This window comes from Pleurodeles waltl, chromosome 6 (assembly GCF_031143425.1).
Source record: "Pleurodeles waltl isolate 20211129_DDA chromosome 6, aPleWal1.hap1.20221129, whole genome shotgun sequence".
NCBI classification, from domain to species: domain Eukaryota; kingdom Metazoa; phylum Chordata; class Amphibia; order Caudata; family Salamandridae; genus Pleurodeles; species Pleurodeles waltl.
Window position 1 is genome coordinate 841,692,796 of NC_090445.1, and position 12,338 is coordinate 841,705,133.

Consider the following 12,338-nt stretch of genomic DNA (forward strand, 5'->3'; position numbering starts at 1 on the left):
ATAGAGAAATCGCGCAAGGCCTGCTTGCGTCTAAAGCACAGCAATCTGTGAGGACCGAGGTCGCGCAGGCCCTGGAAAGCCATGTGACGGACGCGCTCCCTGAGCGGGGGTTGTTGTAAATATTCTTTCGAGGTCCGCATACCTAGTTTCCCTTGAGCTCATCTTCTCTGTCAGGTTAATCAATAGGCGCCGTATGGCAGAGGGTCAGTAATCAGTGTCATCGCGCCTTTAAAGCGTGGTGGAAATTTGCTTAAAGCCTGGGCCAATTAACATCGCGATGATGAATGGACGGGTGGATGGGAAGAGCGCGCGCTCTGGGGCTTTGTGAGAGGAGATGCTCAGCTGTTGAGCAGCAGACACCAGCGAATAAAATCAGCCATTCATGCGCGCGCCGTCCACCCACTCTTAATGATGATGTCAATCCAGCGAAATATACACACATTGGACTTGTCACGAGTTCATAAATCAAAGGAGTTTGTCAAAGGCATTCAGATAGATTAACGAGGCAGCGGCAATAACAAGTCAAATTTGCATAGAGAATTGCCCGAATCTCAGTAAATTATGATCCTGTTTTTCATTTGATTATTTGCTAATGTCTCGAGAGGGAGAATGATTATATTAGCATGCAAAATCTACAACAGCAGTGGAAATGTGAGGGGTAGAGGGCCCGACACACCACGGCCATCAATCAGCTTTTCATACGAGCGGAAATGAACTTTTTTATGATGTCTCCCCCTCTGCTAGGGATGGGAATGGTTCGGCTCAACGGAGATGTTATATTGCCCAGAGGCAAGTTATAGTTATGCTGTTTTAACAAACCTATCCATCTGCCAACCAGATTGGAATACTCCGTTCTGAGATTCCCATTAACCCTCACTGACAATACCAAGAAGGATTAAGGATTTTGCAGCATTAACTTCTCAGTGCGTAATGCTCTCGCTGCCTCCAAGATTGTGACAGATTTTGTTCCGACCTTCACAGCACAGTGTCTTGTAGTTGCATGTATATAGCGCTTGCTTCCCGTGACGAGGCGCTGAAGCACTGTAAGGCGAGTAGCGCACCGATTAATCCAATAGTTATTGGTTATGGGCTCGGTCTAGGGCTCGCAAGGAAATCAGGGCTGTGTATTTGCATCAGTTTCTTTGAGGTACACTGGGCTAAAAGGGGGTAGGTGTGATCATTAGTGCGGGCTGTGTGAGTTCACTCAAATTGTTAGGATGAGATTAGTATAGTTAGGATGCAGGGAATGGTTCAAAGAAAGGGGTTTTTGTTATGTATGAAATGAGGAGTGGGTAGTACTGCTGAAATAAAACAATAGAGGATAAAGCAGAGAATCACGAGGCTTCGAGCAGGCTGTGCTGAGAGGGATGAGGCATGCAGAGGAAGGGGAGGGGGAATACGATAAAAAGAAGGGAGGGGAAAACAATCGTGACAGTCAAACCTCCACTTAAAAAGTATAGCGCGTACATTCGTAAATGTTGCATTTCAGAAATATTGATCCCAGTCCCGATCAAATATTTTTTCAAGGCCGATATTTTTTCCCTGTAGCATTATTAGCTATAGGGTGTTTAAAATAAATTGCTGACGATCAGAAGTATAGGTAATATTGTTTGAACTTCTGATATGTTCACACAGCATTTTTACGTTGAAGAAACTTTTCAGGAATTCATTTTTATTACAATAAAAATGAATGTAGGTCTACTTGTCGGGGTTTGTGGCCAAACCATTCATTACACATATGTAAGCTGAATTTTCACACACATTCAGTTAGCCCGTCCCAGCTTCGCGACTCCTGCACTGTCTTTGAATGCATGTAGTGTTTATTTCCGGTACAGAGAACTAGGGGCCACATGTATGAACACATTTTCCCATAGGCACAAAATGGGTAAAACCCTTTGATACATCTGGCCCTTAGTGCTGTGAGAGGCTGTGATGGTGTAATTTCTTTGAACCAGCCAATCATAGACTAACACGACAAATGTGAGACAGGCCTCAGGCAGCATCAGTCCAGAACCCATTTTAGGACAGTCTCTTCTTATTGGTACTAAATTGGTGAAACATTCTTTAATTTAGCATTCTGTAGTGTGGGATTTTTTTTTCTTGCACTGAAGAAAATCAGCGTTCTGCTTCCGTTTCTGTCATGAATACAGTGAATTTGAAAGCTCCTAAATGAATCATATGCCGAATATATTTCCGTCGAACACATTGTTAAGCAGTTCAGAATTTCACATTGGCTGGGGAATTTTTATAGCTAAGTAACTAAGGCCTGGGATTTAATAGCAACAATGACTTCCAGATAAACCATTTGCTAACAGTGGGGCATGTGCAGGATACCTTGTAATAGCATGCTATTGACGCTGTTGTTGGTGCTATATTGGTTTCCCTCAAGCTGTGTAAGAAAATATGCACTTTGCATTTTTTAAATGTGATCCTTGTACCGCTTTTTTTCTCTTCAACACTTCACTCCTCCTTCTCAGGAAGTAACAGTACTCGTATAAGGTAAGTGCTCTACGGCTACAACAATCCTTGTTTCTAATGTGCATATAGTGTTGATCAAGCTTTCATTGGATTTGACCAAGAAGATGTGGCCACCACTGAAAACTCCTGATATTAATGAGAAAAATGAAATCCGGATTCCTTTCCTTCTACAGAATTCTTCGGAGAGAGAAGACTGTACTAATGATGAGCCCCCTAGGAAAATCGTGCCAGAAAAAAGTACCATCAGAAAGGTACGCCTTGCATGCAATGAGTTTTCTTTCAGAGAAATCAATCTCGATGTTATTACAATTATCCCACCCAAAATGACTCTGCATGAGTTGTTTATGGTGTTGGAACACACTGATAAAGGGGATTGTTACTTAGACTATAAGAGGTTCGTCTAGCCAGTCATCTCACCATTGCATTGTGTTTTGGCTCCCAGTCAGTACTATGGTGTACAGGGAGTGTTAACCTTGTCCAATTAAATAAAAGGAGTTATGTGATGTTGTACGGTTTTGATCTAAAATCCATTTAAAATATCTAGTGGCTTAAAATCGAAAGTATGCTATGTGCAAAAATGAAGAGGGTGCTGGAGAATCTGAGGGCATTCGCTGCACATAAGTCTGCTATGCTGTATTACAGTAATGATGGCCCAGTTCCAGATTTAATAAGCGTTGTGCATCGCCTCATAAACTACGAAATAGAAGTGTAGCAGCAGTGACACTTGTTGAGCAAAAGAATGGGGGTCTGGGCTGGTTAGTTGCCAAGTAATATCAAATTGTGTGCTGAAAATTACACTGTGAACTCATTTTCTCTTTTTAGGATATTATTTTAATAATAAGCAGATGATAATTAGGAATACACTATTTAATGAAGTGCGGAAACTTCATTCTGAGTATGTTCAATACCCGGGACTAGTGGGTGAAAATAGACCACAGATAAAAAAAAAAAATCACTCCTCTTTCAGTTTTCAAAGATGTTGCTTGATGTAGGAGGCTGGACTGGCTTGTAGTGAGTACCAAGGGGTACTTGCAACTTGCACCAGGCCCAGTTATCCCTTATTAGTGTATAGAGTGTCTAGCAGCTTAGGCTGATAGATAATGGTAGCTTAGCAGAGCAGCCTAGGCTGAACTAGGAGACGTGTGAAGCTACTACAGTACCACTTAGTGTCATATGCACAATATCATAAGAAAACACAATACACAGTTATACTAAAAATAAAGGTACTTTATTTTTATGACAATATGCCAAAGTGTCTTAGAGTGTACCCTCAGTGAGAGGATAGGAAATATACACAAGATATATATACACAATAGCAAAAATATGCAGTATAGTCTTAGAAAACAGTGCAAACAATGTATAGTTACAATAGGATGCAATGGGGAAACATAGGGATAGGGGCAACACAAACCATATACTCCAAAAGTGGAATGCGAACCACGAATGGACCCCAAACCTATGTGACCTTGTAGAGGGTCGCTGGGACTATTAGAAAATAGTGAGAGTTAGAAAAATAACCCTCCCCAAGACCCTGAAAAGTGAGTGCAAAGTGCACTAAAGTTCCCCTAAGGACAAAGAAGTCGTGTTAGAGGAATAATGCAGGAAAGACACAAACCAACAATGCAACAACTGTGGATTTCCAATCTAGGGTACCTGTGAAACAAGGGGACCAAGTCCAAAAGTCACAAGCAAGTCGGAGATGGGCAAATGCCCAGGAAATGCCAGCTGCGGGTGCAAAGAAGCTTCTACAGGACAGAAGAAGCTGAGGTTTCTGCAGGAACGAAAAGGGCTAGAGACTTCCCCTTTGGTGGACGGATCCCTCTCGCCGTGGAGAGTCGTGCAGAAGTGTTTTCCCGCCGAAAGAACGCCAACAAGCCTTGCTAGCTGCAAATCGTGCAGTTAGCGTTTATGGACGCTGCTGAGGCCCAGGAGGGACCAGGAGGTCGCAAATTGGATCAGCAGAGAGAGGGGACGTCGAGCAAGACAAGGAGCCCTCTCTGAAGCAGGTAGCACCCGGAGAAGTGCCAGAAACAGGCACTACGAGGATGCGTGAAACGGTGCTCACCCGAAGTCGCACAAAGGAGTCCCACGTCGCCGGAGACCAACTTAGAAAGTCGTGCAATGCAGGTTAGAGTGCCGTGGACCCAGGCTTGGCTGTGCACAAAGGATTTCCGCCGGAAGTGCACAGGGGCCGGAGTAGCTGCAAAAGTCGCGGTTCCTAGCAATGCAGCCCAGCGAGGTGAGGCAAGGACTTACCTCCACCAAACTTGGACTGAAGAGTCACTGGACTGTGGGGGTCACTTGGACAGAGTTGCTGGATTCGAGGGACCTCGCTCGTCGTGCTGAGAGAAGACCCAAGGGACCGGTAATGCAGCTTTTTGGTTCCTGCGGTTGCAGGGGTAAGATTCCGTCGACCCACAGGAGATTTCTTCGGAGCTTCTGGTGCAGAGAGGAGGCAGACTACCCCCACAGCATGCACAAGCAGGAAAACAGTCGAGAAGGCGGCAGGATCAGCGTTACAGAGTTGCAGTAGTCGTCTTTGCTACTATGTTGCAGGTTTGCAGGCTTCCAGCGCGGTCAGCAGTCGATTCCTTGGCAGAAGGTGAAGAGAGAGATGCAGAGGAACTCGGATGAGCTCTTGCATTCGTTATCTAAAGTTTCCCCAGAGACAGAGACCCTAAATAGCCAGAAAAGAGGGTTTGGCTACCTAGGAGAGAGGATAGGCTAGCAACACCTGAAGGAGCCTATCACAAGGAGTCTCTGACGTCACCTGGTGGCACTGGCCACTCAGAGCAGTCCAGTGTGCCAGCAGCACCTCTGTTTCCAAGATGGCAGAGGTCTGGAGCACACTGGAGGAGCTCTGGACACCTCCCAGGGGAGGTGCAGGTCAGGGGAGTGGTCACTCCTCTTTCCTTTGTCCAGTTTCGCGCCAGAGCAGGGCTAAGGGGTCCCCTGAACCGGTGTAGACTGGCTTATGCAGAATTGGGCACCTCTGTGCCCAACAAAGCATTTCCAGAGGCTGGGGGAGGCTACTCCTCCCCTGCCTTCACCCCATTTTCCAAAGGGAGAGGGTGTCACACCCTCTCTCAGAGGAAGTTCTTTGTTCTGCCATCCTGGGCCAGGCCTGGCTGGACCCCAGGAGGGCAGATGCCTGTCTGAGGGGTTGGCAGCAGCAGCAGCTGCAGTGAAACCCCAGGAAGAGCAGTTTGGCAGTACCAGGGTCTGTGCTACAGACCACTGGGATAATGGGATTGTGCCAACTATGCCAGGATGGCATAGAGGGGGCAATTCCATGATCATAGACATGTTACATGGCCATATTCGGAGTTACCATTGTGAAGCTACATATAGGTAGTGACCTATATGTAGTGCACGCGTGTAATGGTGTCCCCGCACTCACAAAGTCTGGGGAATTGGCCCTGAACAATGTGGGGGCACCTTGGCTAGTGCCAGGGTGCCCACACACTAAGTAACTTTGCACCCAACCTTTACCAGGTAAAGGTTAGACATATAGGTGACTTATAAGTTACTTAAGTGCAGTGTAAAATGGCTGTGAAATAACGTGGACGTTATTTCACTCAGGCTGCAGTGGCAGGCCTGTGTAAGAATTGTCATAGCTCCCTATGGGTGGCAAAAGAAATGCTGCAGCCCATAGGGATCTCCTGGAACCCCAATACCCTGGGTACCTCAGTACCATATACTAGGGAATTATAAGGGTGTTCCAGTAAGCCAATGTAAATTGGTAAAAATGGTCACTAGCCTGTTAGTGACAATTTGGAAAGAAATGAGAGAGCATAACCACTGAGGTTCTGGTTAGCAGAGCCTCAGTGAGACAGTTAGGCACCACACAGGGAACACATACATATAGGCCACAAACTTATGAGCACTGGGGTCCTGACTAGCAGGGTCCCAGTGACACATAACAAACATACTGAAAACATAGGGTTTTCACTATGAGCACTGGGCCCTGGCTGGCAGGATCCCAGTGAGACAGTGAAAACACCCTGACATACACTCACAAACAGGCCAAAAGTGGGGGTAACAAGGCTAGAAAGAGGCTACTTTCTCACACTTGACCTGATGAACTGCATCTCTCTGCAGTCCTTGCACCCCGCCGCTCATCCTCACATCATCTATCTTTTGATAAACAGCAACAAAAATATGTTTTTCTAATGGACAAGAGTTCCTATAGCTCTTCTTGCATATGTTATGATCAGTGTTTTACAAAGGTATATTTTTTAACAATGTATCATAATTCTGGATCTCAGTAGGGTCATTTACAGCTACTGGAGCGTGTTCAGTAGTGACCCATCCACCACATGCTAGCCTAAGCTATCCCTTTTCATTTTAGAAGAAAGTACATTGCTGCTGTCTGGCCATGACACAATGTGCCATTCATGTGCAGTTCACTTTAAACATACAGCACCTGCTCTGCCAAGATTTGGAGGGGACTCATGTTCTCTTAGTGGTATGGGCAGATGGCCCATATAAGTGTGGATGTAGTCCTGCCGTACACAACCTTGATCGAAACCCACTGCCATTCCTCAGGAGGAGAGAGCAGTATTCCTCATTTGTGAGTAGGCTACATGTTTCTGGATTTGCCTGGCTCTGGGAGACTGCCAAGAATATTGCCCATTTGTCGAGGCTGTGCCTAAATGCTTTTGGGAGATTTGCGGTTTCTGGAGATAAACAGGCATGTGATCCATGTTACCCTCCATCTCAAGCCACCTGGGATGCGCAAAATGTACACCATTAACTTGTTGGTCCAAATACTCGATGCACGGGTTAATTGGCTCTAAGAGTCTTCCACAGAAATAGACAACTGCTTAATTGTTTACTTCTGCCACCTTCATAATCTCCATCTCAAGATGGTACAATCCTTACATGGCCCTCAAATTAAATGTTTGTTAAGGAAATCGCTCATCCATATTTGGGGGGTAATTAATAAATTATGCCTATCCTACCAAAGTCATACTGAAAACTGCAATGCTGTCCTATTGGGACTATTGTATTGTTAAATTATAAGCTTTTTAAGTAGCCAGCAAGTTACAAAGAGAAACTAGCATTGGCAGTACCAATAGGTCTCCCTTACAAATGGAAGTGCTTCTTCAGCCATTGAAGGTTTAGACGCTCCATAAATCATCATATATACACTTTGTCACTCATCTTTGCCCTCATCCAGCCATTCATCAACCAACTGATTAATTCTTGTATTAACCCACTTACGCAACCACATTAAATTATACACACAACCTCAACAACATAAGCATGGAAGCATATGTTTGCAATAACAAATAAAATTAAACATAGCACCAGACTGATGTCTTGTTATGGCATTGTAAATAGTGTATCATTGATTAAAGTCCCTGGGTGGTCACAACAATAAAACCAATATGTTGGCTGTTTTGGCATGGCAAAACAATGATGATGCAATATAGGCAGTACAATTTTGTGATGGTCATCTTGTTTGGAGGCAGTGGTCTCCGTTATATGACACACCTGCAGATAAAATGAGCAGCAAGCAAGCAACTCATTAGCACTGTCTGCAGAGCTGTAGCATACCCTAGTAATGAAAATAAAAAGTGGAGAAAGAAAGAAATAGAGATGTATAAAAAGGGGAAACCAAAAACTAAAGGACTGGCTGACAGCCATGGCACAGAACTATCTCATTTTCAGGCAGATGTGCACATAGGATCAGGCAAATGTTGTCATTCATAGGGCAAGAATCAATGGCTGAAGTGGGGTAATCCATTCCCCCAAGGTGTATTCTGTCATGGATATAAGCAGAGTGTATAAGACACTCATGCACACCAATGACAGAAGAGGACTGACCCAATTCCCCTCTAGGTATATCTATTTATATATCATAGATTGGTAGTTTTATTTCAAGATCTTGACAGATAACTATGCTTGTCATGTCTTCCTGTGTTGCTTCACTCTTCAGAATAACAGAACTATGCACTCCAGGATAGTTTAGGGCACAATGTGAAACAATCACTCTCATACAACTTAGTAAGCAGAATAATCAAGTTTATTTATGGGGCAAGTTCTTATATGGCAAAACTGACCACACTAACATATCATGAAAAATAACATGAGAATAACTGCGAGAAGATAAACACTTTGTGATATCATGAAAAAATAACATGAGAATACCTGCAAGAATAAGTGCATATTACACACACACACACACACACACACAATATGCTTCAATGCTTATAAATTGAAAGGCTTCACCGAAAAGAGATTCTGCATCCCTCTGCCGTACACCAAGCTGGGGAACACAAATCGACTGGCGCAGGGAGTCTCGTTAGGGACAATCAGTCCTCCTGGCATTGTGTCCAACCCAGAAGAGAGTTCCTAAACCAGTCCATCAGGGCTCCTGACCTTTATAGTATCTACTAACGCCAAGGAGTCTTTTCTAGAAAAAGACCCCCTCCTTTACAAATTGTGCAATTGGCAGTACCTTGTTCACCCTTCGAGACGTCTCCTCGGAGCGGGCCAGGTTCCCAGAAGAGGGCTCCAAGGTGAAGCTTGCATTCCTCCTTGAGTACAGGCACATCCCCCTGTTGTTCTAACTGATAGCTCATGGAATGTAAATAGCGCCCTCCGTACCAGGCAGATGGAGCGAAGTTGAGCAGAAAAACACTGTACACTGCAGCTTGCAGAAGCTTGTGGAAAAACACAGAACAGTGCTTCACGCACAGAACCAGACTCGACAAAATGGAGTCGTGAGCCAATGTAAAATGGAAGCAGAGGCCAATGGTCCATAGTATATTTTATTGCCCTTACCCTGCACCACTGTTCACCTTGCACGTAGTGCATGTAACAATACACTTCCAAAGAGATTCTAGCATGAATTATCACAAAGAGTTTGTCAAAGGGGGTAGTCAGCACCTAAATTCTTGCCACCAAAGCTAATCTGTGAGATTTAATATAACAAAATATGTCTTTAGGCTTTTACACCGTGCAGTAACAATACACTCTCAAAGACCTGTGGTCTTTCGCTTATGTTTCTTAATAATATAAATCACGCCTTACTGCATTTGTTGCATCTTTTCTCAATAAAAAGATCAAACCTGTGGCATCTGAAATATTTTTTTTCAGTGACCAAAACAGACCTACTGTATAGCCTTTATCGTTAGCTTGTCACCATAAACCACTCATACCTACTTAATTGATCATAAGCTTCCCAGTAAGTCAACAATCTGGTATGCAGCAGTAATATTAAAATTATAAAATCCGTCATGAGAGGACCATGTAAGGATTTTCGTAGTGCAAATCCAGTAATAGGTTTTTAAAGTGAGTCACCAGCACTAAAACCTTTACCTACTATGGTAATCTGTGATATTCAATGTAACAAAATACCTGCCTATAATAACAGCCAGGGCATGGATACCTTCTTGGGTGATTAGTGTGCTATACAAATCAATGTAACATTACATAACCCTTAAAAGCTTACTGCCTTTAACACATGCTTTTTACAGTAAGTAAGTCATATTCCATTTTCATATGTGTATTCCCAGATAGATGCGAGGGTGTTCCCTTCTCTAGATGCAGGGGTCGCTCTTTTAGTTGTATGCACAGTAAGTAACCGCCCATTCACACTGTGACATGCATAATCATGAACTGGTGCCTTTTTCTCACTCAAAATTAGCTTTCTTTTCCCTATTTATTCCGATGTGGTACTTTTTAACAAAATTCACAATTTTATTGATCCCACTACAGCATCCTTCACGCCATCCCCGATCTTTCGATCTTGTATTAGCCTCGTGTATTTGACTGACTCCCAAATAACACTATTCATCAGACCAGCGAGGAGTTCAATAGAAGGAACAGATCAAGCTGATCACTAATACTCCAGCTACAGAGAAGTATATATCTGATTGCGCAGTTTGATCTAAGGCAGTTTGTGCAATGACAATTCCTGCATTTCCGGGTTTAGCCGACTGTTTTTGAATCAGTGCGGCAAATCTTCAGGCCTCTCACTCGAAAAACAGTCATTCTTAGCACAGCATGACTTGGTAGTTGTGGCGGATTAAACAGTAATTCAGGGTCTGCATTGCAAAAGAGAACATGTTTTGGTATGCGTTACAAAAGCCAGAACAGGATAGATTCGGTGCAAAAGCTGTGGATTTCATACACGAAATGACCATTTTTCAATTTAATTAAGAAATGATGAAATGCTGTAAACAGATAGTAAATATTGTTTTTACAACAAGCAACTCTCATTTTTGCAGCACCTGTACACATATTCTGGCGTGGCACCACAGTTGCAGCGTTTGTGCATGTTGCGCAACACTCCCGCAGAGATGGCACCTTCCAAACCCCGTGCTACATTTGGCATTTTCGGGAAAACAAACGCGTTTCTGTTGTATTAGATTATAGATTAATTTTAAACGGTTTATCCAGATGGTTCGTTTGGAAAATGGATAGGTGGTGCTGTTCGAAATTAAACTAAATTTATCTCTCGCTTATTTCAAACTGAAGCCAGAGAGAGAGAGAAATGCACATTAAGTCCAGCACATACAGATGGACCAGCAGGTCACACATGGGACTAATCGGATTCAGTTTTTACAGAAATGGCTGCATTACTGGACTATTTTCAAGTGTCAAGCCGTGTTGTGAGTATATTTTTAATTCTGCCATAACATACTAAACCCATTTTTTCCCCTTTTTTTAAATTCGATTACACTTTTTACTAGCCAGTACACAGTTCTCTGCTTTTATCTTCTCCCGTCAGAGGGCATACTAACTGAAATAGAACAAACATGACAATGAGAGAATTTGCGCACTATAGTTTTATTTCACTAGATGCAGTGGCTAGCATTTATAGTTCGTGTTTCAGTGGTTCTTGTCAGGTTTTCTATTTGAGTTTTCGTAAGAACTGCACATGAAAACGGCAATTTGACCTTTTCCATGGAGTGGGAGATCTCCTAGGGGTCACGAGACCTTTCAACTTGTGCTCCGAGATCTCACTGCAGGTTTGTAAATTTGTTTCCGTGCCATCTGTTTTTTTGCTTCAGAAACAGTATTCCAATTGGTTTGTCTATGGCTATTGTGGATGTCGGTTCTTGGGTGCCTGATGTACTAATCCACAAGAAGGTCATGAATTGCATTGCTCAATTTAAACAGGTCACGTGGCAGCTGTTTGAGCAGCTCTGAGCTTGATTATTTTGCTAGTTTTAAAAAGGTACACACTTTTAAGTTTTATTTAAAATTGTCCCTCTGCCTGAATGGGGTCATCGCAAAGTGCTTGTTCTTATTGTGGTTTATGCTTCAGAAAATATACCAAGAGAAAGCATCTAAGCTTCTTCTTTGAAACTGCTAATGTAACTGATGGACATCCATAAATATAAGACTTGCTTCATTCCTGTTGCTGGTCAGGGCTGAGGCCTTTATGTTTCCCAAAGATAGAGAGGGGGTGCTATTATTGGTACTAGTGCTCTGTTAGGAGCAGTGTCAGGTGCCAATTAGGGTATACAGTCTTTACCCTGCAGGGTGAAAACACGCAGGTAACTACCATGGAAGTCTTCTTTGGTACTTTACTATACTGAACTTAGCACGTGGGTAAGCATTTTTATAATGGCATAATTATTATGTAATTTAAAAAAGGGGGCATTAAGGGTTATGTGATGGGTAGGGGTTCAGAGTGGTAAGGATCTTTATGGGTAAGGGTATGGGCTAGTATGGCTGTTAAGGGAGCTTTTAGGGTTTAGTGATGGTATGGGCACAGGGTAAAAATGGTTCAAGGTTGGGTATTGTATGGTAGTAGTAAGGGTTTTAAATGGGTTATTAGGGTTTAGGTAAGAGTAAAGTTTAATAAGTGTTTTTTAGGACTCGGGATTGGTAAGCGTACA

At 43.2% G+C, this 12,338-nt stretch overlaps 1 protein-coding gene across 2 annotated transcripts in view; it reads left to right on the forward strand.

Moving 5' to 3' along the window:
* BTRC (beta-transducin repeat containing E3 ubiquitin protein ligase) overlaps positions 1-12,338 on the forward strand; it is a 1,279,452-nt gene that overhangs the window by 475,553 nt on the left and 791,561 nt on the right. For both annotated transcript variants that reach the window (XM_069239553.1, XM_069239552.1), the window contains one exon: positions 2,652-2,729. In XM_069239553.1, the coding sequence (XP_069095654.1) occupies positions 2,652-2,729 (78 nt within the window). The remainder of the gene's footprint in view (positions 1-2,651; positions 2,730-12,338) is intronic.